Here is a 24,807-nt window from a genome sequence, read left to right as displayed (position 1 = left end):
AGGCAGCTAATTGCCAGGGGATAATTACAATTCTCTAATTATTATTGTTGCTGATGGTAAGTGATGAACAAGGATGAATGTGATGCAATGCCCTAAGCTGACACCCCGAAGGGGACACAATCAGAGGAATTTTTTTCAACTTTGGCTCCAGCAGCATCTTGAGTCACTATTTTTGCTCTAGCCTGTTACCGGGTCACAGCTTTGGCACCAACCCTGCTCAAAAGGCTCAGCTGCACCTTCATCTTGGGCACTAATTTCAACTGTGACTGGCTCTGGTCTTTGTTCAGGCCATTATTTTGACTGGTCCCATTTTCACGATTCCTTCAGCTCCAGCCTTTGTTTAGGCCAAGATTTCAGCTCCTCTTGAGCTGAGACTTCAGCTGTTCCCCTGTCAGGCTCTGACTTTGGTTCTGAGCCCATCTTGGGCCATGATTTTGACTCTGGGTCCTGCTCAGGGTGTGAATTCAGCTTGGGCCCTATATTGAGCTGCTGTTTCCACTCAGCTCCATCTTGGTCTGCAACTTATTCTCCTGACTGTTTCAGGCCAATACTTGAGTGCCAGCCCAGAGTTGGTCATAGGTTTGGCTCTGGCTGTATATCACTCTTTGAGCTGGGCTCCAGCCCCTGCTCCTTGGCCCTGTATCTTCATCTCCAATTTAGTATCAGGCTTCAGCTCTGGCCCGTGGCTGGGCTATGATTTTGGCTTTGGTCCCATCAGGCTGTGACTGCAAGTCTGACCTCTGTTCAGGCTGTGAGTAGAGATCAAGAGCCACCTTGGGCCTCTACCATGTCTCCAGCCCTGTCTTTGGCAATGGTCGCAGCTCCAGGACCCATCCTGAGCCACAGCTTTGATTCTGGTACCATCTTGGCTCACAGGCTTGTCCCCAGCCTGATACAGGGCTCTAACTCCAGCTCCAGCTCAGGCTCCCATGCCTGCTCTGCCCCTGCTTGGTCTTTGACTCTGCTCTGCCCTTCTTGGTTTATGACTTTGGGTCTGGCCTGACATGGGGCAGCAACTTTGGCTCTGGTCCCTGCTTGGGCTGTGACTGGTGCCAAATTGAGCTATTAACCTCAGCTTTGTAGAGATACTGGAGTGAGACTTTATTTGCTCCCATCTGTGGCAGCAGTTTGAGCTCTGGCTCACCTCAGGCTGCTACTGCAGCTCTGGCTCAACACTGGGTTGAGATTTTTGCATCAGCCCCATCTTTGGCCGTAACTTTGGCTCTGGCTATTGTTCAGGTGGCTGCTTTGGATTTGCCCAGGCTATGGATCTCAGAAGGCTGCTGTGACTTGGCCACTGTTTGGGCCCTGGCTTTGGCTCTGGCCCCGTCTTGGCTTGTGACTTTGTCTCCAGCCACATCTTCATCTGCAATTTTGGCTTGCTATTGCTCAGGCCACAAATTTGGCTTCATTTCCATCTTGGGCTCCTGCTTTTGCTCCTGCTTTGGCTCTGATTGCAGTTTTGATTCTGGATTGGTATTGGGCTGTGACTTAATCTCTGGCCTGATATTGGCCAGATGCTTTGCCATCAGCTTGATGGTAGATCACAGCTTTGGCTCTGGCCCCGATTGGGAGGCTACTGCAGCTCTTATTTGGGCCACTACTTCAGCTTCAGTCCTGTGTCAAGCTGTGACCAAGACTCTGGCCACCTGGCCATCTTTGTCTCTACTTTGATATTCAGTTGCAACTTTGCCTTTGGTCCCTGCTTGGTTCATGACTTCTGCTTTAGCCCATTTCAGGCTGCAACTTTTGCTTCTTGGGCAGTGATTTCAGCCCTGTTCCCTGTTCAATGACTGGTGGCTATTTTCGAGCCACGTCTTCAGCTCCTGTCCACTGTGAGGCCATGAGTTTGGCTCAGTTTTTGGATCAGGGCTTCAGCTCTGGTCCCTGCTCCATCCCTGGTGAATATCATGGCTTCTGCTCCAGTTCCATATTGAGCTGTGACTTTGGCTCTGACCTCATTTCAAGGCACAAGTTTGGCTCCAGCCCTATATCAGACTGTGATTTTAGCTCCAACCCCACCCTGAGCTGTAACATCAGTGGTGGTGCCATTTTTGCTGTATCTTTGGCTGTTGCTCAATCTCAGATCATGTCTATGACTCTGGCCCCTATTTGGGTTGCTATATGTTCCTTGTCATATCTTGGGCTGTTTTCTGCCTCTAGGGGAAATCTTGGGCCATGGCTTCAGCTCTGGCTGCATCTCTAGATGTGACTTTAGCTCCATTGTAATTTCAGGCCATGATTTCTGTTCCAGACACATCTTGGACCTCTAAGACAGGTCCGGCCCAATAACAGGTTGCTACTTTAGTTTCAGTACCTATTTGGTCTGTGACTGTGGCTAGGGCTGGATAGCAGGTTGTGGCAGTGGCTGTAGCCCCATACTGAGCTGTGGCTTCATCTCAGTGGCATTTCTGGGCACAATTTCAGCTCTGGCCCAATATTCGGCTGTGACTTGGATGGCTAGAGAGGTTACCTAGATCAGAAGCTAGACAGAGGAAGAGAAATAAAGTAGGTATTTATTAAAAAGGCTCTCAAAGGTAACACCTTGGGCAGTACAAGAGCCTGGTGACCTTGGTTCACAGGCTGGAAAAGGATTGTTTTGTATCAGCTGTGAAGAGCACTTGCTAACACTTCATATGAAGTTCAGAGTTATATATTAATGCAGTACAGAATCTGAAAAATATGAGAGCTAAAACTTCATCATCTTCAGTTCCTGCCCTGTCTTGGACCACTACTTGCCTCCAACTCAAATTTGGCTCTGGCCCATGCTCAGACAGTGAGTGCCACAGCAGTCTGGGCAGCAGTGTCGGCTCTGGCTCCTATCTCTGGCCATGGCTTTGGTTCCAGCCCATCTTGGGTTATGAATTTTTTGGCTCTGGCACTACCTCAGGTGGTGATTGCTGTTCTGTCCTGATACTGGCTTTTGTTCCAGTCCCAGCAGGGATGTTATCTTGACTCTGGGCCCACTTTTAGCTGCAATTTTGGCTCTGGACAGTACTTGGGCTTTGATTTTGTCTCTTCCCCACCTTGAGCAGCAACTTAGGCCTGAGCCAAGTAGTGAGTTGTGATGTTGGCTCTGGCTCTGCACTGGTTTGCAGCTTCAGGTCCAGTCACATCTTGGATTGTGATTTCAGGTCTGGCCCCTGCTTGGACCTTAACATCTACTCCACTTCCATCCTGTGGCCCCAGTTTTGACACAGATTCCCTGCTTTGATCGCAGCATGTACTCTGGACTCATCTTGGGATGCCCAATTGCAGGCCCAGCCTGCTCAGGCTTACAGTTGAGCAGTGTCCCAGTTTCAGGTCCAGCCTCGTTGCAGGTTGTGTCTTGGTGATGCTGTGCAGCGGTGTTACATGTGAGGCAGAGAGCAGACAGCAGTGGGAGAGGTTGCCAAAGCAGCCATTTCCCTGCTGTACACATAGTGATGGATGTCTCAGTCCTGGTCTCACCAGATTTCTGAAGCTTTGCAGAGGTGGAGGGACCCACACCTCCACCCACCCTCTAGAGCCTGAAGGGAGAACCCTTTCCCACGAGGATGCTGATCAGCAAGAGGTAAAAAGGCAAGCCCTGGTAGCACTGACTGAATGGTCCTACAGGCAATCAAAGCTGCTGCTGGGCTTCTGTCTGGGCTTTTCACCTCACCAAGGACTCCTGGCACTCGCTGGGCACTCCCTTGCTTGGGTCACTAGTGGGCTGCCTCAGGGCTTCTTGGTGCTGTGGCCAAACTGTTTTCCCAGGCCATGGCACCTGCTCCCCTGTCCTTCTCTGCTGCTGAAGGCACTCACTGATGCTGTTCCACCTTAAGGGACACTGCTGCCACATGCGTGTGCCAACTGTGCTGGCCTGGGTACCAGGAGACCCTGTGCTGTCCCCAGGTGCCCCTTGCTTGCCCCAGCCTGCCAGCAGAGTGCAGGCACACTGCCTCTTCAAAGGGTGGTGGCCCCTGGCTGCCAGCCATGCCGACTCATGCTAAGGCTGACTGTCACTAACAAGAACTGCACCTTAGTGTCATGGCAAGATAATTTATAAGTGAGATACAGGATGAAAGTCAACTTTAGCCTAGTTAAAACTGCAGCATAGCCTGGGTACCTGCTGGGCACCAGGCGGCCTTACATTCATTCCCTGGGCAGCCCAGGAAACTCCCCAGGTGCTCTCTAATGCCACTAATGAGGCAGAGGTTCCATATAAAGCCAATTTGAGACAAGGTCACCGGTACAACCAAGCAGGTGACTAATTGTCACAAAAGCTGTCCAGGTCAGACTTCCAAAGTCTTGAAGATTTCCCCTCTAACTTTGTATAAATGGAGCCACGTGCTTTGTCAATTGACATGCTGGGTGGAGGAAGTGGTTGTCCCAGAAAGTCCTCAAGCTTCTCCATGTTGCAAAATTGACCACCTACACAGAGAAGGCACTTGGTAAGAGTCCCTGTGAGTTGTTCCTGCAGCCACAGAAATGATCACACAGGACAGTCAACTTCAAGTCAATCAGCTTTTGTACTTAGCATTAGTAGAGATAGAGCATGTAAACACTGGAGTAGTCCCAGGCCAGCTGGGCAAGGGGAAGGGCAAGAAGAGATGGTGTAATGAACTTGTCCAAGGGCTAAAACCTCATCCTAGGACACCAAGGTGCCCCTGGGCAATCCCTGCCATGTGTAAAGAGCTGGATCATGTGAGTTGCACTGAAAGGGTCCCAAATGTGGCCCCAGACTGAGAGTGACCATGCAATGTTACTGGGGCACACTTTGGGCTTTGCAGGGTCCTGCATGATGTGGGTAATACTGCCCCCAAAAGTGGGAAATCAGAAGAAATGCCAATATCAGAAGAATGTGTACAGGGGGACAGTAAGGAAAAGCACACTAAAAGCGAGAAACAAAATAGCATCTATTAACTCTAGTCCTTAACAGTAGTACTTAGCAGTGTGAGAGTTCACAGAATTTTTTTAAAATAATTTTTATCAGAAACATGGCACTTTACATCTTCAGGTCACTGAATATACAATGATTATTCCTCACAACATCCCTGTGAGGTAGGCATTAGATTGCAGTCACTATTTAACATGTGGGCAGAGGCAGAGAAGTATGTAATGAATCCTGCACAATTAAGTTAATGAAGTTCAACTCACTTAAACATGGAGAAGCCCTCAGTGACTTGAATGAGAACAGGACAGTAGGGCAGAGCTGATACTTCAGCAGCTATATTTTTTTTCACTCCAGTCAATTGGAATGCTCAGGGTCCAATTCTATTGCTTCCCCATATCCCCCTGAAAAAAGCACCTTTGTTAAACAACTTACACATGCTGAGTTGCTACAAAGTGAGATCTGCAGTAGAAATAGGAAAAAAATACTCCAATTCTGCCTACATTTGAATAAAACTGAGAGAAGTTTGCCTGCCCAGCCAAATAGAACAGTTTCAACTTTAGTCCTTTATGACATCTGAGACAGCATTTCAGCCTTCAGGTATGAATAAGTGTTTGCTTGAATTAATCTAGGGGAAAAAAGTTTGGTAGACTGTGATCGCTGTCTCAGAAATCATGCTCATTTTAGTAAAATTGTTTTACTGAGGGAGGAGGAGGAACTTTGGGGTTTAACACTAACTTTCCATGTGTTTAAAAAGCCCCTTAGTATAGCAATTTCTCAAATAAACTTTCTTTCAAATTTTTTTGTTTCAAAAAAGAAATAGGGCAGGTTTTTAAACTTTAACACAATGAACAAAATCCTAGTGTTTAATATACAATTATTGATTTTAATGACTTTGTACTGTAAATCAGCTTCAGGAAACAAAGTATACTTGACAGTATGGCTACTGTGATTAACTCATCTTCTTATAGCTTTCAGTTGAGATTTCTGAAGAGATGCACTGTTCAAGAAAGATTCATAGTCTCAGCCTGTAAACCACAGCAGCCTGGCTGAAGCCAAGGAAGCCATTGTAATGAATTCCTGCTGAGTAGCTGATCCATCAATTCCTTCATGTGCAGTATCAGTGACAATGGTCTGCTCCAAACTGAGAGATGATCACGACTGAAGAAGCTTGAGTCCACGTTCTCTAAAAACCTAAACATGCTGATCTTCCCAACAGAGAAATCTTCATTCTTATTTAATGGAAGACTCAGTCTAGTGGAACCATGGCTGTGCACTATGATGGGAGAAGAACAGAGTAGTGGCTCTTGGCAGAAATCGCCTTCATTTTGAGGAGGAGAGTGTGGGAACAAAAGAGGGAAGAGTAATTCTTAACATTATTACCAAGGGACGTGTTAACTTCTAATTTGAGATTCACTTTTCCTTCTGAAAATTGAAACTTTTAGGTCACAACCTCTTCCCCAAGGAACTTTAACCTTTAAATCCACGTAGCAATTGTCGTCTCCAGACAAAGGGTAAAAAATATAAAAGAAAAAAAAGCTCAGAAGTGCACTTTGCATATCCTGCCTCACAAAGGGTTAAAGTGCTAAGTTTGATATATCCAAAAATTAAGCATCTCTCCTATTCCTTTATTTTTTTAAATGAAACTTTATCTTTGGTTTCTTGTATCTTCTCAGTAATTTTATCCTTTGTTTCCCCCATCTTCTCAGTAATTTTATCCTTTGTTTCCCCCATCTTCTCTGTAATTTTATCCTTTGTTTCCCCCATCTTCTCCGTAATTTTATCCTTTGTTTCCCCCATCTTCTCCGTAATTTTATCCTTTGTTTCCTCCATCTTCTCCGTAATTTTATCCTTTGTTTCCCCCATCTTCTCCGTAATTTTATCCTTTGTTTCCTCCATCCTGTCTTGTAGGTATTCCTTTACTGGTGGTGGTGTGGACATGTAGCCATGCTTACGTAGGTATTTAACAGTGACAGATGTTCCTCCCAAAGTCACAGTGTATCTGGCAGGAGTTGCAATCTTAAAGAAACCAGAGAATATACCACATAGATAAAACAAGAAAATAACATCCAGCAAAAGGTATTTCTTTATGTTGAAAATTTATTTTGACCAGTGTCAGATTCTAAAGATATCTTCAATTTATAAGGAAATAAGCCAGTTTACAGTGCATCCCCTAGAAATGCATACCTTTTACTTAAAGTATCATTTTGTCAGAGCCAGCAAGGACATTAGACTTCCCTTAAAAAAATTCATCAACACACAAACTCTCCCTGTGCAGCTTGTAGGACAATCATTCGGCATCTTGATGCAATTCAAAACAGACTGCATGTGAACACCGAGTTTCTTCCAACACTTCCAGATCTCCCAGCTACAACAACATCTTTATATTTAACCATATTTATTTATTGGTCTCTTTTAGGCACAGGAAAAATTGGAAAGAATCGTACTTTCACATTTTGTTTGGAAAAGTGACCCCTTTGAAAACAGGCAAGAAGGACATCACTTATAGAAACAAAACAAATTGAGTTGCATGTACTGCAAATACTGTACCTTGTTTTTGAATGGTCTGAATTGTTTCAAATTTCCCAAACACAGACTTTGCACACATAAAGCAATAAAAGGAAACCCAAACCTGAATGTAAGTAATTGATTCAAATGGCAATGAAAATACTTGAGAGTGATGGACATCTAAGGGGAAGACAAAAAATCATCTAGGATAAAAATAACTGTCCTTTTATCTGAATTTCAATGAGGTGTTTAGACTTAACCTCTTTGTCTCTGCTAATTACATCAGAGATACAGAAGAATAACTTAATTGTCATCTCAGAAGGCTGCAATACTTCTGCAGCAAAGAAGTTATTTTAGAAATACAGATAGACTCCTTGAAGGAACACAGAACACATATCAACTTGCATGGGACTATTTTTACCACAAAATGCATGCTAAAGTACATGTAGCTATCGAAGAAAACTAATTAATTCTTTCTGCTGTAAACAAGTAAACCCTGTTTAGTTCACCAGGCAAGACTTAGAGCTTATTTACAAACTATAATTATACTTACTTTATACAGTGCATATGCAGTTAGTGCATTTCCACTCTGGGAATTTTTCAGGATGTCTACTACACTGTCTGGTAAGCCAATCAACTCTAGGAATGGAACAACATTCACCCCACTATAAAAGAGAAAAACATTGGTAACTTGAATGGGAATTTGAAACCTGAACTGTAATTTAGAGTACTATTTCTTTATTACACAAACTTCATAATTTGAAAACAAATTTTTTTTTATCTAAGCAATAAACTTACAGGATTTATGTTTCTGACCATAGGAAAAATTAATGTTTTTTCAGCATTACAGAAGGTGACCCATTTATATTATCTCTGTTGAGTGGAATGGTTTCTAACTTACCTGTGTCCCAGTTTGTGTTTGAGGTAAGTAGATGTAATGGTGGTAAGACAGCTACTCAGGTTCCAGCTGTGCACGTTCAATTTCACGCTCTGTTTTGTCTAAAATTACCTTTTGTTTCTATTAAAATTTCAGACAGTGTTCTCCATTAACTTCTAAATATATCAAACATGGAATGTGGCAAAAGAAAAGGAAACAACATGTTACATGGACAAGGGCTTCAGGGGCTTTGTGCTCAGTTGTTCTACTGTGTCAATATAAGGTGTCAAGATGGTGGAGGGAGCTCCTATCACAATTTCTTTCTCTTTGACATCCAGGAAAACACCAAAAGAGAAAGGAAACCTCATCTTTATATTATAGAAGAAAGCTACACACATTTATAGAAGACCTGAGTTTCCAATATTTAGAGATTTTATATTATTAGTACCGTTATCCATTTCTATCTAACATTTTAAGCATTCTTCTGAGCATGCATTCACTTCAGCATCAGGAACAGTAACAGGCAGTAATTTACCGACAGTTGCTAGAACCTACAGTCTGAAGGCCTATTCCCAGAGCAGGGATAGGAGATCTAGTAGGAGCTGAAAGACAGCTCTAACTGTGCCATTTCATAAACCACTGCTGCTCAGTCTTGTGTGACCAGTCATTCTGAGAGTTATTTTTCCACTTCAAGAGGGCACTGCTCCTGTGGCATAACAAACTGAAGCTTTGTTATAATTAGTTTAATTAGTTTCTAGTTGAATATTTCAGTTGTTTTCATCTGCCAAATACCTACTTTAGCAGCAGGCTTTAGAGCTTCAAGAAAAGTAATCTTCACTCAGTGTGAAATGTCTGGACATAAGCATCAACCTGAATTTATTCAAAGCAAAATATTTTTATAGTTCAAGACCTTTATTCCTCTGACATGAGCTAAATTTAGAATGACATTTGGATCTATAGCTCCCAGAAAGGGCAATTATGCCAGCTGGTTAGAGTAACTAAAACAAACACTTGTGCAGTAAGGCATTCTGATGTCAGAGTTCCATCCTTGCCACCACAAACCTCGTTGTTTCATGCTTTCTATTATTAAATATACAACACCAGCAGTCCAGAGACAAACATTTGCTTATATTTAGCAAACTATTTCCAGATAAATAAAACCTCTTTCATCTGAACTAGCAAACTACCAGCTCATAATGATGTAGTAGTTTTTTCTGATAAATGCCGTTTTCCAGAAGGTATCTAATACATGCTGTAACTAAAAGAAACTAAAATTAGAATACTTAAGCTTTTTTTTTTTTTTTAAATCACACAAATATTTAATTTCCAGTTAAAAAGTATGGTCTACAGCAGCATTTTTTTCACTGGATTGCAGGAAAGACAGGAAACAGAAACAAAAAAAAGGAGGGGATACACATTGTGAGCAACTAAGTGAGGTAAATACATGAAATGGAAATCCAGTTATGAGGAGGGACTGGGGATGAAGCAGGGAGAAAGTGGTAATCTGAAATCCAAGGGCAAAAAAAAGAAAAGGTTTACAAAGATCTCAACTAGCCATTCGTAATCAGGATTCCAAATCCCTATCTTTAGCTTTTGAGAGATTACTAATAATTTCAATGCTGTTTACATCCATTCATCATTTTGGAGAGATGGGCATTCCTTTAAATGTCAGCACCATACCTGGTACACAGAGTAACTGCATGGTAATAGTATGTACATGACACTCTCATGAATCCTATATACTTTCAATATTAACCTTATGCTTTAGTCAAAAATGTAGCCACATTTCTCTTTTAAATATAAAGGCACTTTTAAACACGCAATAATAATTTACATGTCCTTTCACTAGTAGATCTCAATTCAACCATGGTATTGGGCACTGCAACAAAATACCAACTTACTTCATGGCTGCATAGTAAAAGGATCCAAACCATACAGTGGAAGTCACAATGTGCACTGGAATCATGACTTTCCCATACTGCTTAAAAGTTTTCTTGAATCTCTGAACAAGACTAATTGATTTATCTTGTAATGGATCAGGTTCTGAAGAATCTGACTCTGCAGGGCTCTGCTTGGGTGCATCAGTGGCCAAAGGCAAAGGATTTCTCTCTTCTGGTACTTTGTGAGAAGTGTCTGCTGGCTGTGATGAAAAAGCAGTTTTCTTTGAGGCAAAGTGAGCTGCACCTGCATGAAGACATCGTTTAGGAGGGTCCAGTGCCAGAATCACTTTGCATCTCACATCAGGCAACACAGACTGTCCTTTTAAGCACTGAAAGACACCAGTGCGAGGGAAAAACCAGCACGTCCCATGCACCAGCTGAGATGCAGAGTGTAACAGACTCCGCTGCATTTTGGTGAAGTGTGGATGAAGTTTCTATAAAGAAGAAACAAGAGTAAACAAACTGCATTTCAATGGTGTGATTTCAACTTGCTCCAATGCCACTTAAAATTCTCAAATTTTAAATGGCTTTCTATTCTACTTTAAAAAGGTTTTCCTTATCTTTCTTTGCAGAAATGGTTACCTTCCAGAATTAAGGAAATAGTTTTCTAATTTCTTCAGCATTATGAACTAAAATAGCCCCTTCACTTAAAATACTCTGCTCCCCACTGCTAAAATCATCACTCTACTCGCAAAAAACATTCTTAGGAGTTTAGTACTATCTACTGATTTTATCTATAAAACCTGGCACAGCCATTGCAAAGTTACCCTTAAACTTCACTTACAGTAGCATCCGATAACTTGAGTGATACTTTGAGCCTACATAAATGCATTACAAATTCACTGAAGTAATTGCAATTAACATTTATTTTTGGTGTCAGTGCATTCTTAGTTTTGGTAAAATTTTTCATGTTCTATACTATTTTCAGTAGAGGTTCATAAAATTTGAAAAAAAACCCCAATAGAAATAATTATTAATAATCAAGCAATAGCTTAAATAGTAACAAATGTAACTGTAAAACCCTGCCAGTAACAACTATCAGGAATGGGGAAGGTACTGTTGAATGTCATATATTAACATGAGCAAAACTGAATTGCAATTTTCCAAACACTGCAATGCAAAGAATATTTTAAAACTGTGGAATAACCCAGTTAATTTTATGATTTTGAATACTTAACAGTTACTCCTGAAAGTCTGAAATGACTATTGAGAGCTTCCCCACAAAGAAGAAAGGAATTTAGTTTTGCATGCATAGACATCAAGAAATAATTTCACCCCCCGAAATGCATGCTTTGAAATTGTGAAATACTTTCCTTTCCTTTATTCAATGGCTGCAAGTTACAGAACTAACATTCCTTCCCTTCAAAAAAAAAAAAGTGACGCTAAATGATGTAACAAATGCCCCTTAAGTCAGTGACATTACAAGTTTTGTACATTACTAACGCTTTCCCATTTTTAATTGTCACAACAATTCTTTATCCAAACTAGAAATCATTGAAATGTAATTTAAACATCATATCTGCTTTCCCTTCACCTTAGATATATACCAGGTGCTTTAGCAGTGAATTCTTCTAGGCTGCAGAAAATGATCAATACTTCCTAACACAGGAAGAAGTTAAAAAAAGAAAAAAAGTGAAACCATACATACCCTTTATTACTTTCTAGATATGGTAAGGTGTGTGTCTTCAAAAAGTTGCAACTCTTCCACTAGTTCCCCACCTTTCAAATATGTCTTGAACACATTGAGGACCCTGCTAAAGTGAAAAAAGGGCACATTTAGAGAGATAGCAACAAGAGCAAATTAATCCTATGAAGATTTATTTCTGGTCAGCCTGAAACCTTGAAATTGAAGAAGTTATAGGTGTTAATTCCCTTTAGAATACTGAGATGCTAAGGGGAGATTTCTTCTGTGTAATTTTAGGAGTTCTTCAACTTTGAATCACTCTTCTCCTCCAAGAGAGCAAAGTTTCATAATCCAAATTGATCTGTTGGAACAGTCCTGCCTGTGTGTTTTCTCGGTAGTTTTATGCTACTGCTGTACTTGAATTAATGGAAATTACTAGAATTACAATGTTTGATGTGGGGAGAAGACGAATTCCCAGGTTTCAAACTCCCTGGGAACATCTGCATTGCTTGTGACACACAGACACACACTTTTGTTGAACTCCTGCTAACAGGAGGTACTGCATCAACAGGGAAAAAGGAACTTGTATCTTTATACAAAGAAGCAGTTACTCTGTCCTATTGAGTTATGAACTCGGTGGGAGTCAAGAAGTGCTGCTGCTGCTGCTCATGGAGCAGTAAATCAGCTACAGGTACTGGCCCTCCACGACTCAGTTTTCTGTAAGACTTCACTGGAAGCAGCAATCGCTTGTGGTAGCTCTAGTTTTACCAGAAGCAGAGATTCTTGCTTACTTCTGAAATCCAAATGCAATTGCTTCTCAAAACAAGAAGTAGTGAAAACACTCAGTAAAACTCAAGTGTTCAGATGGCACTCTATCATATGCCAACTACTTAACTGATTTATAGAAATTGTAACAACAAACTTGGAACATGACAACTGCATTCCTTGCCTACTGCCACTTACAGTTCTTTCCTGAGGGATAACATTCTCCACAGAGAACAGTTTTCCCCTCTCACTAATAGTACACAGCACTGAGCGTCTGCCCTAAGTAGATTTTCTCAATATCCAGCCAGCAGACTCAGCAAAAGGCATCCACCTATGGGAATCTGGAGGCTCTTGAGTCAGACTTCTACTGTTCACCAGTACCCTATTGAAAAATACCTGGGTTAAACAAGCTTTGCAAATTGCCACCATACAGCATGAGGGAAACCATAATTTTGAGTCATTTATGTTATTAACACGACACTGTATTCTAGCAGCCGTGGGAAGAGATCATTCTTCAGCACAGGACTGAGAAGCTGAACAAGCATTTCTGAATTTTTCCATTCCTTGTAGTGTATTTACAGTAGCACTTCTCAGAACACTGCTTCTAGGTTTTGCATTCCAGCACTGTCCAAATACCTCTGACCCAGTACAGTGGCTGCAGAACACTGGGGGAGGAAATGGTTCCATTCTCCTGAGTGTAGGTCACCACTGTGTCCAATGCTTGTCAGGCAACACATAACACTGCTGTGATCAGTAAATGAGTTTCAAGGTCTTTGCTCACTGAGTTACATGCACCATGTAAAACTAAAAAACAGAATGTCACCAATGGCTTTAGAGCAGAGAAAGTTTTGGGGCTATTACAAGACTTTCCCTGCCATTTTTTATTCCTATATTCTCAGATGGACTTGGAGGTCATTAATTAAAGGCTTTTTTTCTCCATGATGCATGCCCTGGCAGGTCAAAAGGAATGTTATTAAACATTTACAGTAGAACCTAAAAAGGTTTTGCACCTTATAAGCAGATAGTATGGTTCTAGCTGATATTCTGCATAACGGCTTACTGTTTGTTTCTCCACTTTAAAATGTGGAGAAGCACAATAGCTTGATAGATAAGGAAAGGGTAAGATATGACAGTGCTTATGTTTGAGAGGATAAATGAAAATATTTTTTGAAACAAGGTAAAAATTTTCCTAATGACCTTACTGTGTTTCACAGGGAAGTGCTTTGCTTATTTAAATGAACAAAGGAGAGACCTTTTGAAGTGTCGGTACATTGAGTATTACACTGCTATCCAAAAGCACTGGCATGAGGGAACTGTGATAAAGATTACAGCATGATGTAGGAAAGGCACATGAATAAAGTAACAGATTAATACTGCATGCACTTTGTAAATTCATTTTAAAGAAACAAATATTTTTACAGGGGTAATGGGTGCAGCCGCTCAACTGTTATACATTAGTTACTTGGCTCAACAATGCAAACAAATTTTTATCAGGATATATAAAATGCACAATAATTATGGTTGGAGATCCAAATAAATATGAAACTAACTGTTTCATCCCTCTAAAACATGAGATGAATACAGAGAAACCTGTCCTTTAAAACTATTAGTGAGCGGAACTTCCTAAAACCCTATGCACTCAACAGGCAGCAGGAAGTGTGTCAGCCTGTGGATTTGAGACACTAATTTCATCTCTTAGCATAATACTTCTCAAAGGAATTACTGGAGCTACACAAGCTATACAATTGCCCCTGTAACTTTACGTTGTTAAAAACACTCAGATTCTAAGGAAGTCAGGACAGTTACCTGAATGTTATCCACAATTGCACCTAGTGACTTTTCAAAAGTTGCTTCTTCATTTTAGCGTGTTTAACATTTTTCCTGCTCTTACATCATGCTGCAAAGGTACAGAAAAGGACAAGGAGGTACAAGCTCCAGATACCAAGGTGAAAAAGCTCTTGTCTGTGGGGTGGGAGCAGGGCGAAAGGTGTTTTAAAACATCTTAGATTACTTTATTAGCATCTCTAAAAAATGCCACAAAGAAAAAAAATCTGTCTAAGGATAAAAATAACTAAAGTTCTCTGCTCCAAGAATTCCATGTGGTCAGTGACAGAATAGATATTAGCTACAGAAACCATGACATGCTGTACAAACACTTGTGATATGGTCTCCTCTTCAGCAGTGTCACATCCCAGCTAACAATTTAGTAGGATCTCCAGCAGACTGTAAATTGAACTGTAGAGATATTGGCTGTTCAAAACAAACTCCTGGTTGGGTTTCTTGGATATCCATTTAATTCCTGAAGGCACCCCTGTCTCATGGTGAGCTGTTAACAAGGCCTCTGACATAAAGGGAGTACCCTAGGGGCCTCTTAAGGAAAAGTATAGATCAGCTTCTCATTGCAGTGCTGGAGGTTTTGTTTAGGGAACTTCTGTACTTGTGTTACAATTCAGGTCAGCTTTGGCATAAATCTGATATACTACAAGAGCATCCTAGCTCTTGCATTTGCTCTACTTTCCCATGATAATTAGGAAGTAGATATTAGATTTGCTTTTTGTTCCCAAGGACAACAAAAGTTCAGGAATTTTAAATGCCACAGAGCTGGTTTATGTGACTGTCACAAAGTCACAAAGCTTTGGATGTGTGCTAACACATTCTATGCAAAAAAAACTCCAGGAAATCTTTAGAAAATGCAGAAGTAACAAGCCTGGCCAATACAGGTATGGCAAAGGCTGCTGTGGATATATACTGTTGGAAAGAGAAAACACATCAGAGATACTGTCAGATGAAATTTTTATCAGGATAATTTGTATAAATATGGTTACCCTAATACAATTATTTTCAGTTTTTTGAGTTACCAGAAAAATTAAAATATAAGAAGGTGGGGGTGCATAAAGATGGCAAAAACTTTAGTGTTAAGTTGGTTTGTAAAAGAGGTCAGAAAGCATCTGAGGGAATTGTATAAGTATAGTATATACATATACTATATGCAGAGAACACTGGATCATTTTCTCAGTTATACCAGAAACACTCTGGACACAATATGTAAATATGGATGACTTTAAAGCATTTTCGCTTGTTCTGTTACTGTTTAAAAAAAGAACATTAATTATACCACAGGAGAGTTCCCCATGAAAATCCATGAGCTTTTTCTACTCCCAAGGCACCTTTCTATGGAAACAGAGAATTAATTTACATTCTTGTCATATTTAGTGTAAAATCTGGAAAACTTTGAGAATTGTGTGTGGCAGACAGAGTAGAATTTAGAAAGGAAACAAACCAAGTTTTCAGAAATCCTTTTCAACTCATCTTTCAGATTGCATAAAAAGCAAATACAGAGATTTCATCCAAGCAGCTCAGTTTAATAAACAACACCACCATGTTGCTTACATTTTTATTAAACATAATAAAAAACCCCCAAAACTTGTTTTCAGATTTAACTTGTTCTTTTCAAGAACTCATTGATGGTATATACAAAAAAACCCAAAACTAATTTTGTCAAGCTTATAAACCAAAACAAGAAAATAAGAAAACCACAACTGAACTGAAAACATATATGTGTGTCCTAAAAATCTGGGTACATATTTTAAAATCATTTTAAGACTAATGCAATACATGCAAAGCATTGTTTTTCTTAAATTCAATGTAAAATAAAACTATAAACCTCTTGGTAACTGCAAAGGGTTGGTACAGCATGGAGTCACTAACCACAGATGGGAAAGTGGCAGTGCACAGGTATTTTTTATGCTTTGTATTAATACCTTGAGTGCACGAATGAACATTTAGAATTTCTATTTTGACCTTTACTACTTTTGCAGTACCACTCAAACTGTTATTCATTCTAAACTATGAAACTTGCTTATAATTTGAAGTTTGGGCATCACTAGCTGTGTAGTTTTGTCTACCACTCAGGACTGTCTAAAAATATAACACCACATTTTAGGTTAAAGAGAGTAATGCAAAATAAGTCACAATGGAATTTATTTAAAACTTGGTAGAATTATGAAAATACAAATAAAAGACTAAAATAAAAGACTAAACAAATAAAAGACTAAACCTTTGCAGACAGATGACCCCAAAGCATTAGCCCCACCCTACCTCTACACTATTTTCACTTAGCAAATGCTATGCTATAAATTTTTTAATTGATCGTATTATTACAACTCAATAATGCTAAGTGGAGATAAGCCAACAACTTCATTACTCTTATTTTACCTAAACTACTCTTCTTGCTAAAACACCCTGAGCAAAATCAAAAAAGTAAAATAAACTTTTCCACGGTCCTTACACACCGAGTAATCTTCACTGCTACAATCTTCTAATACTCAAATATTAAAAAGAACAAGAAGTAGTTTAGGAAGAACAAAAGATATTGCAGACACGTGTAAAGTCTGCACACTGGATTCAGAAGAAAAATAAAGCAGGAGAACGTAATGTAATGCCTGTGTGTTGAATTATACATCTGGAATGCTTAACAGGAGCCTTAACAGCACAGTCAATATGTCCATGGTAACTCCATTTTCCTCTGTGATGGGAAGTACTGGATCTTAAGACTGCATGTAGCTGACCATTGTATGAAAATGTGAATGCTCTCTCTCAAATGCTTCTAAAAGAAAGGATCACAATCAGCTGTAGTGGTTTCTGTTTTTTTAATAACTGGTGCTATTCCATCTGTTAGCGCTGGTTCCTTCTTTCACAAGTTTCGTTCTGCCCTCTACTGAATTTTTGTGTAAGTACAACTCATACTACTAACACAAAAGGTTTCTGCTGTGTATGATTCTGTCCAACAAGTGTTGCTGGATCATCCTCTGTATCAGTTCCAGAGCCTCTCAGATTATAGGCAGATGTCAAGGAAAAATCTGGCTTTTAAAGTGCTATCTGGTTTGATTACTTTTGGTCCATTTGTCACTCTACAGACATGTCTGCAACAAGCAAGGCAGAGAAATTATGCCTAGAGATTGCAACTAAACTTAAAAATAGGCATATTATATATCTATGCTAAAAAAGGTCAAAGAAAGTCTTATGTTAGTTAAAAGCAGGGCTGTATTCATCTGCTTCTTAACACTACCTTCCACTTTAGGCTAATGATCAAAATAAGATCTGATTCTCTTTCTATTCCACTTAGGTAGTAACTTTCTGAATCCTAATAGCTTCTTCCGTCCTTGTATCTCCCAAGGTATCATTAGTTGATTCCTCCTAAAACACTTGTGATTCCTCCTAAAACACTTGTGGTTGTCTCTCAGAGGGTTTTCAGCCACAGGGCCCTTGACATGCAGGTAGCTGATGGGGCATGTGTGTAGTGGTCTGGTTTACAAAGCAGTGGAAAGCTTCTATTGGATAACAGGGGGTGGAAAGGGACTTCACATAAGCAAGCCTCAGATCTGCAGTTTCCTGCATATGACTCTGAACTCCCTCAGAAAAAAAAAACAACCCACAACTGAACTGATGAGGGGTTAGATGCTAAAACATGAACAAAAAAATACACAGATCAGTTTTCTACACTTCATTAAAACATTATTTGAGAATCTCTTAAGATCTTCCCTCTCAATAGTGCACTGTATTTCATTTGACAAATTCCTCGCCCCTTTCAACTCACTAAGCATCTCGTGTTTTGACTCTACACTTTAACACACGCTGAAATGCATTGGAAATATGGTTATTAGTTCTATGTTCAGAGCTCAGATATTTCTTTTACGATGAAATTCAGAGCTGCAGTGCATACTAATTTTCACTAATAGTCATCAATGAATCAAAAGGTTGCTGCCAAAAACTGAACTCTTGCTCAAGATTTGCTGCTACTTGCAACTTGGATTCCCGTAGCCAAGCTCATTTTTTAATTCATAGTTTTTCTGGTCACTCAACACTTCACTGATATAGACAATGTGGATTATAATAATTAATTTTTAAAGTCTCTGGAATTGCAATAAAATATTTATTAATGAAAAATGTAACAAAACAATTAGAGACACACTGCAGATACAGTGACTTTTACAAAAACAGATGGTGCTGACACAAATAAAGTTCAGCCTTTTTGCCCAGATCTCTTGGGTTTGTGCAGCAAGGTTCTGGTGGAGGCTGGGCTATAGGGGCGGTTTCTTTGAGAAGCTGCCAAAGCTTCTCCCGTGTTTGAGAGAGCCAATGCCAGCCAGCTTCAAGAGAGACTCACCACTGGCCAAGGCTGAGACCATCGGTGATGGTGGTAGAGCCATGGGATAAAACAGCTAAGAAGGGAAAAAAAAACTGTAGCAGAGATGTAAATGAGGCCAGGGAAGAGCAGAGTGAGAGAACATGTGAGAGGAACAGGCCTGCAGACACCAAGGTCAGTGAAGGAGGAGGGAGAGGTGCTCCAGGCACAGGAGCTGAGACAAGCCAGCAGCCTGTGATGCAGACCACGGTGAGGGAGCTGTGTCCCTGCAGCCCACGGAGGTCCAGAGAGGAACAGAGATCCACCGGCAGCCTGTGGAGGACCCCACGCCAGAGCAGGTGGATGCCAAGAGGAGGCTGTGACCCTGTAGGAAATCCACACTGGAGAAGGTCTTGTAAGGACCTGGGGCAAGAGGAGTCCATGCTAGAGCAGGTTTGCTGGGAGGACTTGTGATTCTATGGGGGATCCATGCTGGAATAGACTACTCCTGAAGCAAAGAGCACAGTGGAAAATGACCCACACTAGAGCAGTTCATGAAGAACTACAGCTCATGGGAAGGATTCATGTTGGAGAGGTTTGTGGAAGACTGTCTGCCATGGGACAGATCCCCGGCTGCAGGGGAAGGAATCCTCCTCCTATGGAGGAAGCAGTGGCAGAGACAGGGTGTGATGAACTGATTGTAACCCCCCTTCCCTGTCCTTCTGTGCCACTGAGAGGAAGAGTAGGGAGTGAACTGGGAGTACAGTTAAGCCTGGTAAGGAAGGAGGAGTGCCAGGAAGAAATGTTTAGTGTTTGTTTTACCTCTCACTTCCATACTCTGATTTGATTGGTAATAAATTCCATCAATTTCCCCACATTGAGTCTGTTTTGCCCATGACAGCAAGCAATGACTGATCTCTCCCTGCCCTTACCTCAACTCAAGAGCCTTTCATTGTATTTTCTTTTCCCTGCCCAGCTGAGGAGGGGAGGGGTAGAGCAGCTTTGGTGGGCAAGTGACATCCAGCCAGAGTCAAACCACCACACCAAACTACACAATACAACCTTAGATATTCAAATACTTTATCTTGACTACTTATAAAAGGCATTTATTAGGAATATGCTTAAACTTCGATCTTAGAATCAGCTTTCTACAGCCTTCTGCCCCACCTTCCACAGTGACTGCCAAACCTGTTTCCTTTCTAGCCTTGATAAATGCCATTTTTGCCACTTTGGATCTTTACAGGTCTTGCCTCATTGTTGTTTCTTCTCTCCATAACCCAACAGCAGCAACAGTACTATCTGTAATAATACATTAAGTGCAAATTATATTATATAATAATTTTATAAGACACTTAAAACAACAACCTTGAAGTACCAAGTCTCTTACTCATCAAATTCACCCAAAATGCTTCTAAAGATGTCCAAAAAACATTCTCAAGGAAGAACTCTGAAGCTTTACAATTAGAAACAAAGTAGAAATAAAAGTAAACCAATGTGAAACTGGAAAAAAATCCCAGCTTCCATAAAAACAGAATTCACAGTGGAAGCATTGGGTTCAAGATTTTTTCTTTTATTCTCTCACCACATTTATTTCACACTTTCAAACACTGAAAAGCTGTCATTTTTCCCAGCAAAAAATACAGAACGTTCATCTTTCAGCAGAATTACTGTTGGCAGACATTCACTTCCAGTACAAATCTTTTCTAAATATTCAAAGTAAGTGCTGAATTCTCTGTTGTGAATTCAAATTTCTCCATATGGGGAAATATGTGCAGTATCAATCAGAATATCTTGAAAAATTATGTGTGAAGAGGCTGATCATAACATTTACAGAACACACACACACTCAAAACCACAGTCTTCATCTAATTTTCAGTAAACGCTATTCCCAACATCTCTACAAATGAACGTGAACAGTTCTTACAAGAGAGTATTATTTTTATTAAGGTCTCGATACTTGAGTGGCTACACCTTCTTGCCCATTATTCAGTTTAATGCCTTTCACGGCATTTCATGCACAGAACACATGCAAACAACAAAATTACACCATCTACAAGCGTTTGAAAGTGCATCAGATTCAGAGAGCTGTCTTTACACCAGAAGGAGCTCTGATGAGACTTCAGTATTAGAACCCTAATAACATTCCTATTCACAGTCTGAAGCAGCAGCATTGCAACACTGCTGTATTCAGACTGGGAAAGGAATCCTGTGACTGCAACACTGCAACCTTTGCAAGCACACTGCTTTCTGCCCGATGTCATCAGCAAGGGCCAAGGCTTGTGGTTCAGCACAGAAACATCTCTCATCAGAAAGTACTATCCTATGGTCTGAGACAGCAGGAAGCAAATGATGCCATCTAATTTTAACATCAGTAAAGCCAGTTTTTAAATTCACAAAATATTAAGAGTGAACAGTTAACTGCCTGGTACATGCTGGGGCTAAGCACTACCACTGCAGATAAAGTTAAGTGCTGTCACATTTTACTAAAATCTTTCACCAGCCACTTTTGGAAGAGACTCACTGATTTCTTGTGAAGCCACTCATGCATTTTTATTTCCAACTGACAAAATTCATCCATTGGAAAGCTATTGATTTGTTTTATAATTTGTTTATGGGCATCTGACTGTATTAACAACCATTCCCTTCCTCCATCTCCCTCCTCAAGGACATGGCAAGTCCTAAAGAGCTGCAGGGGATCATCTGCTGCAATGTTCTACAAAGCCACAATCACAGCCACAACTTGTTTGGTTTACATAAGAACTGTTACACGGGATCAAGGTCAATTCTCGGGACAAGATAAAACAGTAGATGCAGGGAATTTAAATTTATAGCCCATCTAAGTGTCCCTTTCATTTCCTGATGGGAACAAACAGAGCTTAACCATTCAGATGAATTTATTTTGAAGGGGCAGGGTCATGTCTGGAAACATAACAAAAAACGTGGCTCTTTTGAAGAGGATGAGAAGAAAACTGAGTGATGGAAGGCACTGGTCTACAAAGGGTTGGAGATTTTTAGAGGAAGCACAAAGTTCCAAACAGAGTAAATCCTACTGTATAATGCCAATGCCTAAAAGAAGATGTGGCTTCAGTCCTTACCAGACAAAAAGTCCTAAGTAGGCACACCACTCTGGCTTGTCAGTACCTGTTGAAATCACAATTTTCTGGACAAAATTTACAATGGACAAAGTGTGTTGGACTTAACACACTTGTACTGGTACCTTCAGGACTCAACTAAATTTATGAAAATAGAATCACTGGTGCCATCAGAATAGATCATCAGGATTTTTAAACTGAATAATAACATTTTACTCTCACTGGAATTTTATTATAGCGACAGGGACATGAAGAATTATGTATGTTTTTTAGAGGTGTCATGACTCAAGACTCAAAAATTAAGAAAAAGTTCTGTAACTTAAACAGTGCTCTTTTTTTATTGTTGTTCTTGTCACATGGCACAATTCATTAATCTCAAGTAAAAAAATCTACCAGGGGCACATAAGAGTCATTAAGAATTTCTGACCCCGACTTTGATAAAGTAATGGAACTAGGTAGTTACCTTTCAGCATATCAAAGTAAAATCCTTATGATCCATTCTGATGACACCTGGCTGTCCAGGAAGATTTCCATCAGGTTTTGGGCCCAGGTCTCAGTCTTTTCAGTGATTTTATTCCATTCCTAATACTGAAATATTGATGATTATGAATTTGCTTCAGCATCTAATTTTGAAAATAAGTTCATCTTCAACTGTCTCATTCAACACCAAAAAGAACTATGTTGGATTGTCTTTCCAACCTGCAGGACTAAACTGATTACAAGGAATTTGCTGAGATTCCATTAACAGTTTTACATTTTTTAAAATCAGTGCTCTTCCTGCTCTTGTTGTTGAATTTCTCATGCCCTTGTCTTCCAGACGAGGAAAAACTCCCTACAGGTCCAGAAATGTGCCAAGATGCAAACTGAGCGCCCTTATCTGACATTAGGGGACATCAAGAACTCCCTGTCTTGCAAAAACACACTTCAGTTTCCAAGTGATACCTATGAGCATACACAAGATGTAGTTTACCTGCAGAAAAGACCATCTACAGCAGGAGAATTACACAGAAACTTTTAAAAACCAAACCAGATCAAAACTTCATTCCTAACATACTCTTTAACAGTCTGAATTTATCTATTCAGTTTTTGCCATGAGGAAGCCACCTGATATCCACCTGCCCAAATCAACAATTTTTTTTTTCATTCCCTGATGGAAGTGCCTCTTAGGCAGTGAGTGCAATTCAGTAACGCTGCCACAAGGGTCAGCGTTTTTGAGCTTTTTACCTCAAACAGCCATTAAACAGCAAAGGAGACAAACACCTGCTGTCACCCCCCACAGGAGATAGATGGTGGTGACATACTATCCTCTGGGCATGCAATACCCACACTGAAGCAGCTGCAAGTCATATAAGCACAGGCAGCAGAACACATTCCAAACGAGGAACCTGCGCCCTATCTCCTCCCAAAGCAGCAAAACTTTGGCAAACCATTTAATGTTTATACTTCTAACAGCAATCACACCTTGGGGTTAAGCTGAAGAACACTTTCAGTTTAAGAACTGGCTTTGGTAAGGAATTCTAGGACACTTCGTGTACTGCTGTCCAAAGTAAGGTTTTCTCTTTCAGGAAAGTTGGTAGAGGGAGGTTTGGAAATAGACATTAGTGAGGCTGAAGTAGTTTGTAATAGATGACATAGATCCATGTTTCACTAAACAGCCTTAACAAAAATTCTGATGACTTCTCTGTCTGACTCCCAGGATATACTTAATTAACAGGAGCAATGAGAAACATAACATGGACAATAAAACACTTGTACAACCACTTCAAGCTTTCTGAAAAGGCAAGACATAGGCAGGTCTAGGAAAAGAACCCCCTTAAGGGACATAAGCCACCCGCGGTCCTTCAGTGGTAACACAGAACCATGGAATATGCTGACTTGGAAGGGATCCATGAGGATCATCGATGTCCTGCGCACGGCCAGGAGTTGGCCCTGCACAGGACATCCCAAGAATCACACCTTGTGATTGAGACTATGGCCAAACGCTTGAGCTCTGCCAGGCTGGTGCTGTGACCACTTCCCTGGGGAGTCCGCTCCAGTGCCCAACCATCCTCTGGGTGAAGAGCCTTCGCCTAATACCCAGCCTAAACTTCCCGACACAGTTTCGTGCCGTTTCCTTGGCTCCTGTCACTGGGCACCGGGGAGCCGGGATCGCCGCTGCCCTTCCACAGCCTGAGCTCCCATCCCCAAATCCCTTCCTTTCCACCCAGATGCTGCAGCAGCAGCCCACCACGGAACATCCAGGCCCATCCAGCGTCATCTCCCTGCCAAGAAATCTTTCTTTCCACCCCACTTTCCTGGGGCGCGGCCGACATCCTTCCACGCCGGGCAAGGCGGACTCGTCAAAGGGAAGGCAGCCGGGAGGAAGGGGCGCCAGCAGCCCAATCCCCCCACAAGCCGGGGCGGTGGGGGCTCCGTCCCGATCCCGCGGGTCCCGCCGCTCCCGCTCCCGCCCCCGCCGCGCGGGTACCTCGTGCCGGGCCCGCGCCGCTCCTCAGGGGCCCCGCGAGCCTCGGGCACGCGCCGCTGTCACCAACGGCCGCTCTCGTCACACGCCCCCCCCGCCTTCCCCCCCGCCCCGCGCAACGTGCGGCGGCGCCCGTCCCCACCATCACCTTCAGGCCCGGCGGCGCCCTCCCACTGCGCAGGCGCGAGCACCGCCTCCCTCTCGCACAGCCCCCTGGGACTCGTAGTCCCTCTGCCCCGGCTGGGACTCCGCCGCCTTCCACAGAACCAAGTTTGGACCTTTAAGAGCATCCTGTCCAATCGACAATGCGGCACTGCCACTGCGACCCCCTAACCCAAATCACCCGGCGCCACGTCCGGGCGTCTCTTAAACACCTCCAGGGAGGGTGACTCCACCACCTCCCTGGCCAACCTATTCCAACGCTTCAGCATCCCGACAGTGAAAAAGTTGTTCTAGTACGTAATCGGAATCTCCCCTCTCTCAGAGCAGGCACGTTGGAAGAAACTGGTCCCAGCTCACGACACCCTCCTGTCTGGCAGTTGCAGAGAGCGATAAGGT

General features: G+C 41.5%; 1 protein-coding gene across 4 annotated transcripts; it reads right to left on the bottom strand.

The window, feature by feature from the left end:
- Positions 1–4,863: 4,863 nt before the first annotated feature.
- FAM210A (family with sequence similarity 210 member A) lies at positions 4,864–24,435 on the bottom strand. Of its 4 annotated transcripts, none has more exons than XM_038163258.1 (5): positions 24,398–24,435; positions 11,829–11,934; positions 10,142–10,614; positions 7,917–8,028; positions 4,864–6,874 (listed from the first exon to the last, which is right to left on the bottom strand). In XM_038163258.1, exons 3-5 carry the CDS (start codon positions 10,588–10,590, stop codon positions 6,476–6,478), a joined length of 960 nt encoding a protein of 319 aa, XP_038019186.1. In that variant the 5' UTR covers positions 10,591–10,614; positions 11,829–11,934; positions 24,398–24,435; the 3' UTR covers positions 4,864–6,475. The 4 variants fall into 4 exon arrangements, with proteins under 4 accessions (XP_038019186.1, XP_038019195.1, XP_038019177.1 ...); XM_038163267.1 differs by having other exon boundaries at positions 11,829–11,931; positions 24,398–24,430; XM_038163249.1 differs by lacking the exon at positions 24,398–24,435 and adding an exon at positions 24,253–24,380.
- Between the last annotated feature and the right edge of the window lie 372 nt (positions 24,436–24,807).

Source organism: Motacilla alba, chromosome 2, assembly GCF_015832195.1.
Source record: "Motacilla alba alba isolate MOTALB_02 chromosome 2, Motacilla_alba_V1.0_pri, whole genome shotgun sequence".
Classification (NCBI taxonomy): Eukaryota; Metazoa; Chordata; class Aves; order Passeriformes; family Motacillidae; genus Motacilla; species Motacilla alba.
This window is presented reverse-complemented; position numbering and strand designations above follow the sequence as displayed.